Source organism: Carlito syrichta, unplaced genomic scaffold, assembly GCF_000164805.1.
Source record: "Carlito syrichta isolate Samal-C Ts95f unplaced genomic scaffold, Tarsius_syrichta-2.0.1 Scaffold303296, whole genome shotgun sequence".
In the NCBI taxonomy this organism is placed as follows: domain Eukaryota; kingdom Metazoa; phylum Chordata; class Mammalia; order Primates; family Tarsiidae; genus Carlito; species Carlito syrichta.
In genome coordinates this window covers 129,483-144,717 of record NW_007247392.1, presented here as the reverse complement: position 1 = coordinate 144,717, position 15,235 = coordinate 129,483, and the positions used below count along the sequence as shown (strand labels likewise).

At 48.8% G+C, this 15,235-nt stretch overlaps 1 protein-coding gene across 1 annotated transcript; it reads right to left on the bottom strand.

The window, feature by feature from the left end:
* Positions 1–12,120: 12,120 nt before the first annotated feature.
* Positions 12,121–13,419, bottom strand: ARL11 (ADP ribosylation factor like GTPase 11). Its single transcript, XM_008058325.1, has 2 exons — positions 13,293–13,419; positions 12,121–12,770 (listed from the first exon to the last, which is right to left on the bottom strand). Exon 2 carries the CDS (start codon positions 12,749–12,751, stop codon positions 12,161–12,163), a length of 591 nt encoding a protein of 196 aa, XP_008056516.1. The 5' UTR covers positions 12,752–12,770; positions 13,293–13,419; the 3' UTR covers positions 12,121–12,160.
* Positions 13,420–15,235: the final 1,816 nt, after the last annotated feature.

Here is a 15,235-nt window from a genome sequence, read left to right as displayed (position 1 = left end):
CGATTTGGCATTACATCCTTTCAATAACACATGTATATCTAAAGGCAAAGCAAATATGGTAAGATGTGAACAATTGGAGAGCATAGGAGGCGGGCATGTGGGTGTTCACTGTACTGGGTTTTTTTTTTTTTTTCTGTTTTTCTGTGTGTTTACATTTTTCCATAATAAAAATGTAGGCAAAAAGAGGAAGGTACCCAAAAGCTGAGAGAAAGTCATGTGAGCCTGTGCGGTGTCTTTTCCCCAGCTGGTCTGAATTCCTAGAAACAGCTCCCAAGTCCCACTTGAGGTTTGTAGACCTCAGTGGGAGCCGAAAGGGAGAAGCGCAGCCCCGCCAGTCAATTCACACTTTTACTCAATTCTCCTGTTCATGAATGTCCCACGTCATCTGCAGAAAGGAAACTCATGGACTTCTGAGGGGCAGTTGCCTGCCTGAGAAAAATGTGGAGGGAGTCTCTCTTCTTATAGACTTTGCACTCATTCTGTTTCCAGATCCACTTGGTGCCACCTGATAGTCCCAGTCCTTGCTTGTCACCATGAGGCTGCGTGAAGCCAGCGTGATCTCTGGTGCCAGGCATATCTCTGCAAAGGTTCACATCCTGCTGTGTGACCTGGGGCCAGTTATTTAAGCTTTCTGCGCCACATCTCCAAAATGAGGGTCCAAATCCTTCTAGCATTTTAGGGGATCAGACAAGTTAGAATAACTTCAACCCTTACAGCTACACACACACACACACACACACACACACACACACCACACACACACACACACACCCCAGCGACTTAGGTTTCTGCTTTCTGTGGTCTGTGACGTCACTTGCCATCTTCCATGATTGTATTGCTGTCTCAAGTCTGCTGCTCTTTCCTCTTCTGCTTTCTTTGCTCTTGTGGGTTTTGGCTTTTTTTTTTTTGAGTCGGAGTCTCACCCTGTCACCCCAGGCTGGAGTGCAGTGGCAGGCTCTCAGCCACCGCAGCCTCCACCTGCTGGGCTCAGGCGATCCTTCCACCTCAGACTTCCAAGTAACTGGGACTACAGGTGCACATCACCACACCCAGCTAATTTTTGTATTTACTGTAGAGTTGAGGTCTCACCAAGTTGCCCAGGCTGGTCTTGAACCCCTGGACTCAGGCAATCCTCTCACCTCTGCCTCCCAAAGTGCTGGGATTACAGGCTTGAGCCACCGCACCTGGCTTAGCTTATTTTTTTGTTTTTAAATCCCTTTTTTAAAAACCTCTGATGAGGTTTGGTAAGATAGTACAGTTAAATGTATTTATGTTTCACAAGTGTGGACATTTCTTTGTGTGTCTGTCCTAAAGACCCCCTCCAGGTAGAGAATTAATCCTGTTCCAGCCTGAACTCCCGGGGTGTTGAAGGCAAAGTCTGGGGAGCAAATGTCCTTACTTCTGGGTTAGGTCTAGAGCCGGCTCCAGATGTTAACCTGAGTCATCACTGACTGGGAGGAAGGAAGGGCCTGTGGCAGGGTCATCCCAAGCTTGTGTAATAACCTTGTGACCTACGCTGGGTCAGAACAAAACAGCCAGCAGGCTTCTGCACCCACTGCCTAGGGCTGTTGATTCCAATCAGCTGACAGTCCTGGAAAACATGAACCTAGTTTTTAAATGGTAGAAGGGCTTTGCAAGTGACTTGCTTGAAGAGTTTGGAATGCCGGTTTAAGAGTGAATTTCCTCCTCGCTGGGATTTGGCCCATGGATTTTTTTTCCTTTTTCCTTTTTTTGACTTGAAGCCTCAACTCTGTTGCCCAAGCTGGAGTGCAGTGGCATGCTCATGGCCACTGCAGCCTCAACCTGCTGGGCTCAGGTGATCCTTCTGCCTCAGCCTTCCAAGTAGCTGGAACTACAGGCATGCACCACCACACCCAGCTAATTTTTTTATTCACTGTAGAGATGAGGTCTCGCCAAGGTGCCCAGGCTGGTCTCGAACCTGTGGGCTCAGGCAATTCTCTCACCTTGGCCTCCCAAAGCGCTGGGATTATAGGTGTGAGCCACCACACCCAACTTCTTTTTCTTTTTTTGAGTCAGGGTCTCACTCTGTCACCCAGGCTGGAGTGCAGTGGTACCATCACAGCTCACTACCATGGCCTCAACCTCCTGGACTCAGGCAATCCTTCCCACTCAACCTCCCCAGTAGCTGGGACTACAGGTGCACACTACCACCCCTAGCTAATTTTTTGACTTTATTTGTAGAGACGGGGTCTCGCTATGTTGCCCAGGCTGGTCTCAAATTTCTGGGTTCAAGCAATCTTCCCATCTCAGCCTCCCAAAGTGCTGGGATGATAGGCGTGAGCCACCGTGCCCAGCCAGGCCCATGGAATTTTGTGATTGAGGGTTCTTTTTCGGCCTGGGTCATGATGCATGATGCTGTCCTGGACTTGGAGAAGACTCACTCATTCCTAGTGTAGGATACAACTGAGGAACACATGGCTTCTCCATGTAAAGGCTGAAACTACCTTCAGGCTGGTTATTTCCCAGTATCAGCGCTCTCATGAGCTGTACAGAGCTGCCGATTTTCCATCTGCCATTCCCCAACCCACCCTGGATCCATTCTCTGACTTGCCTACCCTGCTTCATGCCCTGGGAGGCCAATCTCTAATGGAGAGACTTGGCTGATGTCAGAGGAAGGAGAAGCCAGGTTTTCCCTTCCTACCCACTCCCTGACCTAAAGGGGTGCTCCTGGGTCAGCGATCTAGTTCTGTGACTTTGCAACTGGGGCCACATTTTTGAAGTGCCTGGAAAAGGCGGCAGTCCCACACAGAGGATGTCTTGGCTGTGTGAATGTTGACACCTGTGTGGCCCAAATTCATTAGGTTCTGCTGTCTGCCCAGATTTCTTTCAGCTCTTCTCAACTTTTAGCTTTGCTGCCTTACTAAAACGTCTCCTGGGCTTGAGAGTTTATTCACATTATGGCGTGATTGACTATCTTTGCTTTCCTTCTCCTAAGGATATTTTCTTTTAAAAACTAAAGTTCTTGCTGGGTGTGGTGGCTCACGCCTGTAATCCTAGTACTTTGAGAGGCAGAGGTGAGAAGACTGCCTGACCCCAGGGGTTCAAGATCAGCATGGGCAACTAGTCTCTGCAATAAATAAATAAGTAAAAAATTAGCCAGGAGTGGTGGCACGCACCTGTGCTTCCAGCTACTTGGAAGGATCGCCTGAGCCCTGCAGGTCGAGGCTGCAGTGGCCATGAGTGTCTAGAGTTTCAGAGAGGAGCCGAATATGGGATTCAGTCCTCAGTCTGAAGAATTTTTATAACCCCAGGGAATCTTTATATACCAGTCTTTCTATTTTCTTTTTCTTTTCCTTTTTTTCCTTGAGTTGGAGTCTCACTCCGTCGCTTAGGCTGGAATGCCATGACACACTCACGGCCACCCCAATGTTGACCTGCTGGACTCTGGCAATCCTTCTGCCTCAGCCTTCCAAGTAGCCAGAACTACAGGTGCGTGCTACCACACCCAGCTAATTTTTTCTTTTTATTGTATGGACGATGTCTCATTAAGTTTTCCGGGCTGGTCTCAAACCGGTGGACTCAGGCAATCCACACACCTCAGCCTCCCAAAGTGCTGGGATTACAGACTGAGCCACTGAGCCCGGCCTCTATTTTTCCCTCCAGTGGCCAATACTCTATTTTTCCCTTCATATGACCAATACTTAATGCCATATGAAATTGAAGTTTGTGGAATCAAAGAAGAAGTAGAATAAAAATTACGAAATAATATGATGTTGTGTTAATAGTGCAGAGATTATTTATAACCGTGATGCTGCCCTTTATCTGAAGAATTGTAAGTGCTTTTATAAGAATCTGTGTTGCCCGGGCACAGTGGCTCAGCCTATAATCTTAGCGCTTTGGAAGGCCAAGACAAGAGAACTGCCTGAGTCTGGAGTTTCGTGACCAGCCTGGGCAACTTGGTGAGACCCCGTCTCTACAATAAATCACAAAAACTAGCCGGTCATGGTGGTGTGTGTCTGTAGTTCCAGCTACTAGGAAGGCTGAAGGCGGAAGGATCGCCTAAACCCAGCAGGTCGAGGCTGCGGTGGCCATGAGCTTGCCCCTGCACTGCAGCCTGGGTGACAGAATGAGACTTCAACTCCAAAAAAAAAAAAAAAAGATTCTATGTGTTTAGGTTTGTAATATCATGGTTGAAATAACCTGCGAAAACACCCATGTGCCCCAGGTTGGAGGCAGGCAGAAGGACTCATTGTTAGGCTTTAGCTTGAGGTCTGAGGTAGAACAATGCTCTTTCTCAGGGAGAATTTGTAAATACTTAAACCATCTGTAGCTGCATAGCCAAGTTTCCTTGAGGGGAACATGTCAAAGGCATGGAAATCAAGACAATGAGGTGAAAATATAAGACTTTTTTTTTCCTTTCTAAACTTGTTTTTGTTTTTCCTGAGTTGCTGCTTTTACGAGCCATGTGGGAAGGGAATTGGGGTCACCCATCAAGCCATGTGAAGTGCTTCCCTCAGCGAGTTCAGGACGGCCACAGGGGTTCATAATCTTGCAGGGGCTTGTGGGAGGGAGGGCCACAAGTCACGCTGAACTCGAGTTCATCATTCCTAATTAAGTGCCCTCCAAAAACCACCCAGAGTTTTCCTTTGCTCACTAGGATGTCTTCGGGTGATGCCTTCCTTCACCCATGCCACCTGACTGGTCACGGGTGCGGCTAAAAGCTCACAGAGCCAGGGCCATAGGCCTGAAGGTGAAATATTATTAAAAACAAATCTGTCAATCCAGGAAATCTCTCCACAAAGGTTGTCAAGAAGGAAAATCGCTGTATTTTGGAACAGGCATCCAAGAAGAATGTGACGAGCTTCCCAGACAATCCCCTAAGAGATTGCAGAGACAGAAGGAAACCTCTCCCTTTTCTAGAGCCAAGCAGAGGTGACCCATTTCGGACATGTTCTCAAGGCAAACAGTAACTAGTCAGTCCTCAAGTAAGAGGACTTGACAGCCCCATTTGTCACACAGAGTTCACCCTAGATTCACCTGGCAATTGGGGTCACCATCTGTGTTAGCTAATTGGCTTTATACAAAGGAAAAATAAACCTCTCTCAGCTTTAGGATAGGACGTGAATCTGCAACTCAGAGTGAGGCAGCTGCCAGATTAGGCTCCTATCCGCCCACTGAAACCTTGATGATTGCATTTCAAAGGGCTGACTCTTCGGTCCTTGAAAAAGATAGTCCTGAGTCCTAGAGCTGCCAAGAGGCTTATGTAGCTTTTAAAAAGATTTACATACATTTCATAGAGACAGAGGAAAGAACCTAACATTCTGAGTTTCCTAAACTAAATGCTCTAAGAAAAGGGAGAGGTAACGTCTCTTTCCTTATTCCTAAATAGGGAGAGTTAAACCTCTTATTTTTTATTGATACATAATAGTTGTATATATTTTCAGGGTTACATGTGACAATTTGATACATTCAAATAATCAAATCAGGGTAATTGGGATATCCATCATCAATATTTATCTTTTCTTTACGCAAGGAAAGCTCTTCTAGCTGTTTTGAAACGTGCAATAGATTAGCCAGGTGCAATGGCTCATGCCTATAATCCCAGTACTTTGGGAGGTAGAGGTGAGAGGATTGCCTGAGCTCAGGGGTTCGAGACCAGCCCGGGCAACTTGGCAAGACCTCATATCTCTAATAAACCAAAAAACTTAACTGTGCGTGGTGGCGACTGCAGTGCCGACTGCGGTGGCCACGAGAGTGCCACTGCATGCCAACCAGGGTGACAGAGTGAGATTCGAACTCAAAAAAAAAAAAAAGATTCATTTTGACTATAGTCACCCTACTGATCTCTCAAATAAGCCTCTTCTGCTTCTTTTTTTGGGGGAGGGGGGTAAGAGTCTCGCTCTGTCGCCCAGACTGGAGTGCAGTGGCACACTCAAAGCCACCACAGCCTTGACCTGCTGGGCTCAGGCAATCCTTCCTCTTCAACCTTCCAAATAGCTGGAACTTCAGGTGCGCACCACCACACCCAGCTAATTTTTTTAATTTATTGCAGAGACGAGGTCTCATCAAGTTGCCCAGCTGGTCTTGAACCCCTGAACTCAGGCAGTCTTCTCACCTTGGCCTCCCAAAGTGCTGGGATTACAGGCATGAGCCACCACGCCCAGCCCAGCCTCTTCCTTTTAAATTGTATTTGCTGGGCCAGCCTAAGAGGCGACAGCTCCTCCTCCCACTTGTGGACACACCCATCTTGACTCTGGAGCAGAGGCAAGAGCCACATACCAGTCTCCTTGTTCCTGTTCTACTTCTAGTCTGGTTCTAGGTTCCCACTGTCCACTCCCTCTCCTACACAGACTAAAAGTCAGGTCCTTCTGAGTGTGACATGTTCCAGAAAAAAAGCATATCTAGTCTTTTGTTGTTTTTATTACAAGGGATGCCTGAGGTGTAGGTTTGTTCTGCCATCTTGGCTTGCAAGCTAGTGAGCCTCTTGGGATTCTCATCTTGGGATTCCATTCTGGATAGTTCAGAGGACCTGGGACTCCCCACCATGACATCCATTTCCCTGGCTTGAATTCGTTATTCATTATTCACCTAAGAACTTAATGAGCAACTCTCAGTATCTCTTTCCAGTTTTTGAAGAAGGTCAGAAGGATGGAAGGCCTGGCCTCTCATCTCTAGGAATTTATACCATACCCAGAGAGAACACATATCAAGGTGGAACAGCCCCAGTCAAGGCAGAATGACGAGGTAGCACCACGGGAGTTTGGGAGGAGGAATGGATGTGTGTGTGGACAGAATCTCCAGGGCAGGTGCTGTAGTAGAATGTGGCAAATGCTGAAATATATTTCTTGTATGATTGAGTGAATGAATGCAGAAACACATGAATAACTGCTTCGGGGTCAGCAGTTGGCCCCATGGCAATCACCTGGGATGACAAATTGTCTCCCATTAACCCTGTGGCAGAAAGGGGGCTGGTAGCAGTTAAAGGTATTTCCTTTTGAAAGTCAAGAGGCAAGGCTTGGTGGCTCAGCCTGTAATCCCACACTTTGGGAGGCTGAGGTGAGTGGATTGCCTGAGCCCGTGGGTTCGAGACCCACCTGGACAACTTGGCGAGACCTCATCTGTACAGTAAAATCAAAAAATCAACCGGGCGTGGTAGCACACGCCTGTAGTTCCAGCTACTTGGAGGGCTGAGGCAGAAGGATCGCCGGAGCCCAGCAGGTCTGCACTCCAGTCTGGGTGACAGAGTGAGACTGCAACTCAAAAAAAAAAAAAAGAAAGTCAAGCTCTCATGGAAATGCAAAAGAGTAACTAATTCACAGACTTATACAAAAACCCCTCTTTTGAAGTTGACTGGTTTACAATCCTATTCACCCTGCAGTTCCTGGAAACCGTTTGTTCTTTGCAAGATCTGATTTTGCTGAGTACAACCTTGTAAATTCCAAAAAAAAAAAAAAATGTGTAATCGCTCAACATGACCCCCCTCCCTTACCTAAACAAAGACCCCTCTTCTAGGGGGCTCGACCTGGAAGCGTTAGCCCGTCAAGCCCGCCAGCGTAATAAAGTTGCCACTTCTATAATAGTCTCGGCTTCTCTATTTTCCTGCTACAGTGCGGTCTTAGGGTCCTTGAATTGTTAGCAAGATTTGAACAGGAGGTGAAGACAGGAAAGCAACCTATGCGTAAAGAAAAGCAGGGGTGCGAGGAGGCTTCCATGAAGTTGTGTGGCCCTCTAGAACTGCTGCCACTGCTGTGGTCACTACTATAGCTACAAGAACTGACACGTGGCATGGCAACTCGACGGGGCAGAGCCCATACACTGCGATGTTAGAAATCCCTGGAGCAGGGGTCCTCCAACTTTTAAAACAGGGGGCCAGTTCACTGTCCCTCAGACCGTTGGAGGGGCGGACTATAGTTAAAAAAAAAAACTATGAACAAATTCCTGTGCACACGGCACATATCTTATTTTGAAGTGAAAAAACAAAACGGGAACAAATACAATATTTAAAATCAAGAACAAGTAAAGTTAAATCAACAAACTTACCAGTATTTCAATGGGAACTATGGGCCTGCTGTTGGCTAATGAGATGGTCAATGTCCGGTTCCATATTTGTCACTGCTAGTCGTAACAAGTTAAGGCGGCAAAAATACCCGGTGAGCCGGAAAAATGTCCTCGGTGGGCCGCCTGTGGCCCACGGGCCATAGTTTGAGGACCCCTGCCCTGGAGGGTGCACAGTGAGACTCCTGAGTACCCTGTGAGACTCCTGTGCTCGCTTCAGCAAACATTTCAGATGCCAGTGAGCAGAGCGCCTCTGGACTCTAAGGCTCTCAAATCCAGCGTCTGTCCAGAGAGAACTGTGCAGTTACCATTCTAGAACTCACCTGCTGGGTCATTCTATGTGAGCGACTTGATGTTCACTTCCTCCAAGCAGAAGGCAGATCAGTGGGGAGTTAGGGGTAACACTAACTGGGCATGGTCATTTTTCCAAAATCCTATCCAAGGGGATGATGAAAGGCCACTTCCCGGGACCTGTTAAGACCAAGCATGGCTGCCTTCAAAAACTATGGGCTTGATTAGATAAGCACTCAGTGCTACCTGCTGGTCCTCTTGTCCACTGCGTCTCGTCCAGCAAGGAGCACACATGGGGAAAAAGCATGGGACAACATCCTGGCCCGGAGGAAGTAGGGGGACTGCCAAGAGAACAGGAAAAATAGTGTCTAGAGTATGACGGGCAGCTGTGGTGACAGTTGGTGCAGACCAATGGTGTCAGTAGTGTGTACCTGGATCGAAAGACACCCCTGGTCTTCCTTGTCTTAACCTGTCCCGCTGCCTCCAGGGTCCTTCCTCCACCCAAACACTGCCACCCAGGTTGTCTTCCTAAGCACAGATTTAATCATGTCACCCTCTTGCCAGCACCTCAAGAAGGCTCGTGGCCACATAACAAAACAAGTTCAAGCCAGGCACCATGGCTCATGCCTGTAATCTCAGCATATTAGGAGGCCAAGGCAGGAGGATCGCTTGAGCCCAGGAGTTCGCGACCAGCCCAGGCAACATAGTGAGACCTCATCTCCACAAAATATCAAAAAATTTACTGAGCTTGGTGATGCCCGCCTATAGTCCCAGCTACTCAGGAGGCTGAGGCGGAAGGATCACCTGAGCCTAGGAGGTTGAGACTGTAGTGAGTCATGATTGTGCCAATAGACTCCAGCCTGGGCAACAGAGTGAGACCCAAAACAACCACCACAACAAAAACAGAACCCAGCCTGTTTCTCCGGTGCTCACCTTCCCAAATGCATGGGATTCCAATTCCTCTTGTCAAGAAGACTCAAAATCTTGAGCCATCTTCAAATTCTTCCTCTCTCGGCTGTTTTCCTTCAAAATAGCTCTTGATTTTCTCATCTCTCTTCCTCTCCCTCCCCTATCCTCTGCAATGGTCCTCTCTGGTCCACTTGCCTTCCCAGCACTAGTTTCCCCCCTTCTTATCTTACCCCCACACTGCCACTAAGTCATTCTCTCAAATGGCAAGTCCCCTGATTTTGCTTCCCTGAGGCAAACTCCTGATTAATTAAGTTGAAACAGCCTTGCCTCCCAGGGCCTAAACTTCCTCTCCAGTTTTGTTTCTGTGATGTCACCCTCACCCCAAGCCTTTTCCAGGTACACTGACTTACTGATCCTCCCTACATCCCCGCCATGCTTCCAAGCAGTCTCTTCCCGCTGACTAGAACGCTATCCCCCCAACAGGTCTGCTGACTGAAGGCCTACCTTGGCTGACTTTTCAGAAGCATGTCAGGGAAGAGCGCAGGCATCAGCGCTGAACAGATCTGGTTTCAAATCCCAGATATGTCCCTTCATAGCTCTGTGCCTCAAGCAACAAGAGGTCACGAGCTACCCAGGCCTCAGTTTCTAACCAAGCACTGAGTTTGGTCCAAGTACATGTTCAATAAACAGTTGCTGGATTGAGCCTCTATCCTCACATTTTTATGGGAGTTATATCCTTACTGCCTCCCTGCTCCACGAAGCCCAAGGCCTCACCTGTATCATTTTGCATCCTCAGTGTCTGACACAGGAAGTCATGAAACATGTCTTTTGGCAAGTAGTGGAAAGAACCAGGCACGCCTAAGTTGGGTCAGAAGGGACAGCTTTGGAGAGAGGGGCCTGGCAAATTGTGGATGTCAGAAGGGTTTCTGAAGCCAATTTTTACTTGAGTGACTCCAGAGAGGGCGGAGCCACCGCCAGGAGCTGTTAGAAGACTGATTTTAATCCAGATGGCAAGGAATAGCCAACAGTTAGAGAGCTGTTTAACATGAGAACAGGTGCCAATGTAAACTGCTTGCCATTAAGAAAAAACTCGGATTATAGAAAGCGTTCTGGGGTTGAATGAGGAGTAAGACTAGATCGGTGATTTTTAACTTTTGAGAGTCACAGATATCTTTGAAAGCCTGATGAAAAGTTCTGGGTCTTCTTTCCTAGAAAAGTGGCCCAAAGCACAACAATCTGCGAACAATTTCAGGAATTTCGCGGCTCCTAGGTAAAGATCACCGGAAAGCCCTTTTAGGATGCTCAGGTCAACTTCCGTTTTGTTTTTTTTGTTTTTTTTTTTAGTTGGAGTCTCACTCTGTCGCCCAGACTGGAGTGCAGTGGCCGCTCCTGGCTACCGCAGCCTCGACCTGCTGGGCTCCAGCAATCCTTCCGCCACAGCCTTCCAAGGAGCTGGAACTACAGGTGTGCGCTACCATGCCCGGTTAATTTTTGATTTATTGTAGAGATGAGGTCTCGCCAAGTTCCCCATGCGGGTCTCGAACACGCAGGCTCAGGCAATCCACTCACCTCAGCCTCCCAAGGTGCGGGATTACAAGCTGAGCCACTGAGCCTGGCCCCTTTCTATTGTCAATCATGAAAGAGAAGGCATCGATTGCTGCCATCTAAAGCATCCCGCCCATATCTTAATTTGTGCCTTTGCTACAAATTAAGCACTCCACATATTTTTGTTGTGAATAAATGAAATAATTGATTGATTGAATTTTTGAGGAAAGATATATGCTACAAGAAGAAAAGACAAGGAAAAAAGAAAGAAAATGAGAAGTTTTTGGAAAAGAACGACATAGGATGCCAAAGGGTCAGGAATAACTCATTAGGGTCAGAGACTAGGAGACATTTTGGATGGGCTTAACCCCAGTCTCTTGGCCAGGGTTGAACATCCCAGGGAACTTCTTTTGTTTAGAAACAGTCTCACCTCATCGCCCAGGCAGGAGTGCAGTCACATGATCATAGCTCACTGCAGTCTGGATCCTCCTACCTCAGCCTCCCAAGTAACTGGGACTACAGGTACATGCCACCACCACACCTAGCTATTTTTGTTTTGTTTTTGAGTTGGAATCTCACTCCGTCACCCGGGCTGGAGTGCAGTGGCACACTCACAGCCACCCCAGTGTTGACCCACTGGGCTCCAGCAATCCTTCCACATCAGCCTTCCAAGTAGCCGGACCTACAGGAGTATGGTACCACACCTGGCTAATTTTTTACTTGTTGTAGAGACGAGGTCTCGCCAAGTTGCCTGGGCTGGTCTCAAACCTGCAGGCTCAGGCAACCTACTCACCTCGGCCTCTCAAAGTGCTGAGATTACAGGTTGAGCCACAGTTATTTTGTTTTTAGCAGAGATGAGGTCTGCTATGTTGCCCAGGCTGGTCTCAAACTCCTGACCTCAAGCAATCCTCCTTCCCTGGCCTCCCAAAATACTGGGATTGTAGACATGAGCCACCGAGGCCATTCTCCAGGGAACTTTTAACCCACAGGGTCTGGAAGGGAGCAGACACACTGCTCTGGGAGGGAGGGCCTTGCCACTTGTCCTCCGAGTAATAAGGCATAGCCCCAGGGACAACCCGGAAAAATCACTCTAATTTGATTTTAAAGTCTCTTTCCCTCTGAATTTAGGTCTCAGTTGTTATGTAACCACTTATGGCTCTGTCATTACAGTGACTCCATTCACACTTGAGAATGAGCTAGTCAATGAAGGGTGTGGAGGTGGAGTTTTTTGGTTAGAGTATCACTATTCAAAGAAGAGTTCATTTGCAACATAAACAACGCTGAGAATAAGACCCCAGAAGAACACATCCTGTCCAAGGACAGAAGCATTTCTTGCTTGATAAACCGAGCTGAGGTTCTTTCCAGTTCGTTCCAGCAAAGACAAGCTGCCCTGTCCCGGTCAAGATTTCTCGTGCTCGCTGCTCTCGGCCCTGCAGGCTCTGGCCTGGAGACACAGGTGCCCGCGAGACTTCAGGAGGCTTCGAAGGCTCTGCAGGGCCTCGGGCAGCCCCTGGCCGGTGAGGGCACTGCAGGCCCGGATCTCCCAGCAGCGGTCCGGGAATCCCTCCAGGCCCAGCCTGCTCTGGATCTCAGGCAGCGCCAGCGCATCTGGCGCCTCCTGCTTGTTGGCCAGCACCAGGAAAGGGACGCTGGCCATGTTGGGGTCGTTCAGGACTTCCGTGAGCTCAGCCGCCGCCTCGGGCAAGCGGGCTTCATCTGTGCTGTCCAGCACATATACGAGGACGTCTGTGCCTTCCAGATAGTCCTTCCAGGTGGCCCTGAGCTGGGTCTGCCCCCCGACGTCCCAGAGAGTCAGCGACACGTGCCCAGGAGTTTCCAGAGGCTCCACGTTGAAGCCAATGGTGGGCAGCGTCTCCACCAGCGGGTGGCCCTTCAGCCTGTACAGGAGCGTGGTCTTGCCTGCCGAGTCGAGGCCCATCATCACCACCTGGGCATCCGCCTTGTGACCTCTGGAATTCACAGAACCCATGGTGGCCGGTGGCTAAATCCTAAGGGAGGCACCAGGGGCACAGATCAGCTATTTTTTTTCAGGCGAGTGGATTGCTGAGCCTGCAGGTTCAAGACCAGCCCAGACAACTCGGCGAGACCTCGTCTCTACAATAAGTAGAGCAGGGGTGTAGCTAAACAGATCTAAACAGAGAAAAGGCAACATCACTAAGCAGTAGGAATTTTTCAGCTTCGTTATAATCTCATAGGACCTCTGTAGATGCAGTCTGTCATTTACCAAAGTGTCATCAGCGCGTGACTATAGCGGCTATTTATAAATACTGGGGGCAAATGTATGAGTCAGAACAAAGTGGTTTCTTCCACTGTCTCACCAAGGTAGATGACCGCTAGAACTCTCTGCGAGTTTTTAAAGATAAAGACCCGTTCCCAACTCAGGAGACTCCTGGGTGGGACAGAGAAGGGACATCTCACCTCCAGAGGTGGATATCAGTGGCACATGGTGGAAAATAAGACAGCCTCCTCACCCCTCCACCCAAGGGTCGAAGAGTAAAAATTGAAATTACCTCTGTGTTATTCTTAGACTGTGGCCGAGAGTTCCTCTGTGACTCTCCCGTCTCCCAGAGCTGCTTTTTGCTCGGCAGGCATGTCCCACGGCGAGATATGAAGGAAGTGAGGCAGCTGTCCCTGCTTCTCCTTTTTCTGCTTCCGTTTCCCAGGTGATTGGGGGGCAGGGCGGGTGTCAGAGCTCCTCCTTCAGCCCTAGGGGGCCCAGCAGTCATCTTGCTGGGGACTGGCCACAAACATGTCTCCATCACTTCTGCTCCTGGCAGTGCGAGGCCCAGCACCAACTCCTGTTTCTTAGCAACTCAGACTCTATACATGAAGGAGGAGCAAAGCTAGGAGCCGTGCCCAAGTCCAGCTGCCTTCTGCGCTCCCCTCCTAACCCTTGGCTTCCTCTAGGGAGGATTCTGACCTCTTCAGCACGTGCCTCGATGTTTTTCCGGTGTCTGGAGATTCCTTAATTTGTTTGGAACCACACTTTTTTTTTTTTTCTTGAGTCAGAGTCTCACTCTGTCCCTCAGGCTGGAGTGCAGTGGCAAGCACGCTCACAGCCACTACAGCCTTCCCAGCAATTTGGGAGGCCGAGTCAGGAGGATTGCTTGAGCCCAGAAGATCAAGACCAGCCTGGGCAGCATAGAGACCTCGTCTCTACAAAAACAAAAAAAAAATTTTGAAAAATTAACCGGGTGTGGTAGCAAATGCCTGTAGTCCCAGCTACTTGGGAGTCTGAGGCGGAAGGATCCCCTGAACCCAGTTTTGAGGCAGCAGAGTCAAGAGAGGGTTCCAGCGAGTAGAATCATCCCAGGGCAGTCTCAGAGCAGTAGGAACTACCTGGTGGAGTGCTTGTCATTCCTTTTCTTTTCTTTCTTTTTGAGTTGGAGTCTCACTCTGCTGCCCAGACTGGAATGTAGTGGCACAATCACAGCTCACCACAACCTTGACCTCCTGGACTCAGATGATCCTCCCTCTTGGCCTCCCAAGTAGCTAGAACTACAGGCACGCGGTGGTAGGGCTTACATGCAGGAAGGGGTAGGGGACTGTTGTTAAAATATCTCACTGTATGAACCTTGCAAACTGGGTGCAGGCTACATCTGCTTTCTCAAGGTTGCATCCTGAGGCTAGGTGATTAACGGCATCCTGTTACTGACTGTTTTAAGGCAGACACCTGCTTTCTCAAGGATTGCATCTCAAGGCCATATAACCATCACCCTAAACTGCTTCCTCAAGGCTATATGACCACCAACCCCCCCCTTCTTCCTCTGGACTACCCAAGCTATGTGACCACCAGACCCTGGCTAGGGGTATAAAAGGGACCCACAAAAAACAAAGGGGGGCTGGTTTCTCTTTAGAGCCGGTCTCCTCTTGTTTCCCCTTTAATAACTTTCTTTTTCTTTACCTAACAACCAGCTTGTTCTCTTGTCTTCTCCGCACTTGCCTTGCACACATGACCACACCCAGCTTGTTTTTTTATTTTTGTAGAGACAAGGACTTGCTATGTTGCCCAGGCTGGTCTTGAACTCCTCGGCTCAAGCAGTCCTCCTGCCTCCGCCTCCCAAAGTGCAGGGATTACAGCCACAAGTCACTGCACCTGGCCTTGTCATTCTCACCTATGGTGCAGGGGGGTCGGATTTAGCTGGGACTCAGTCCTGTCCAGGTTGAACTGATGAGTCAATGAAAATCCCTACTAGGACTCAATTTGCTTTTTACTTTATTGTATCTTATTTTGAGTTGGAGTCTTGCTCTGTCGCCCAGGCTGGAGTGCAGTGGCATGCTCATGGACAATGCAGCCTCAACCTGCTGGGCTCAGGCGATCCTTCCACCTTAGGCTTCCAAGTAGCTGGAACTACAGGTGCCCACCACCATGACCGGCTAATTTTTTAATTTATTGTAGAGACAAGGTCTCACCAAGTTGCCCAGGCTGGTCTTAAACCCCTGGACTCAGGCA

Bases quoted from the DNA above. Each gene is read 5' to 3' on its own strand.
- ARL11 (XM_008058325.1), bottom strand. From the start codon at position 12,751: ATGGGTTCTGTGAATTCCAGAGGTCACAAGGCGGATGCCCAGGTGGTG.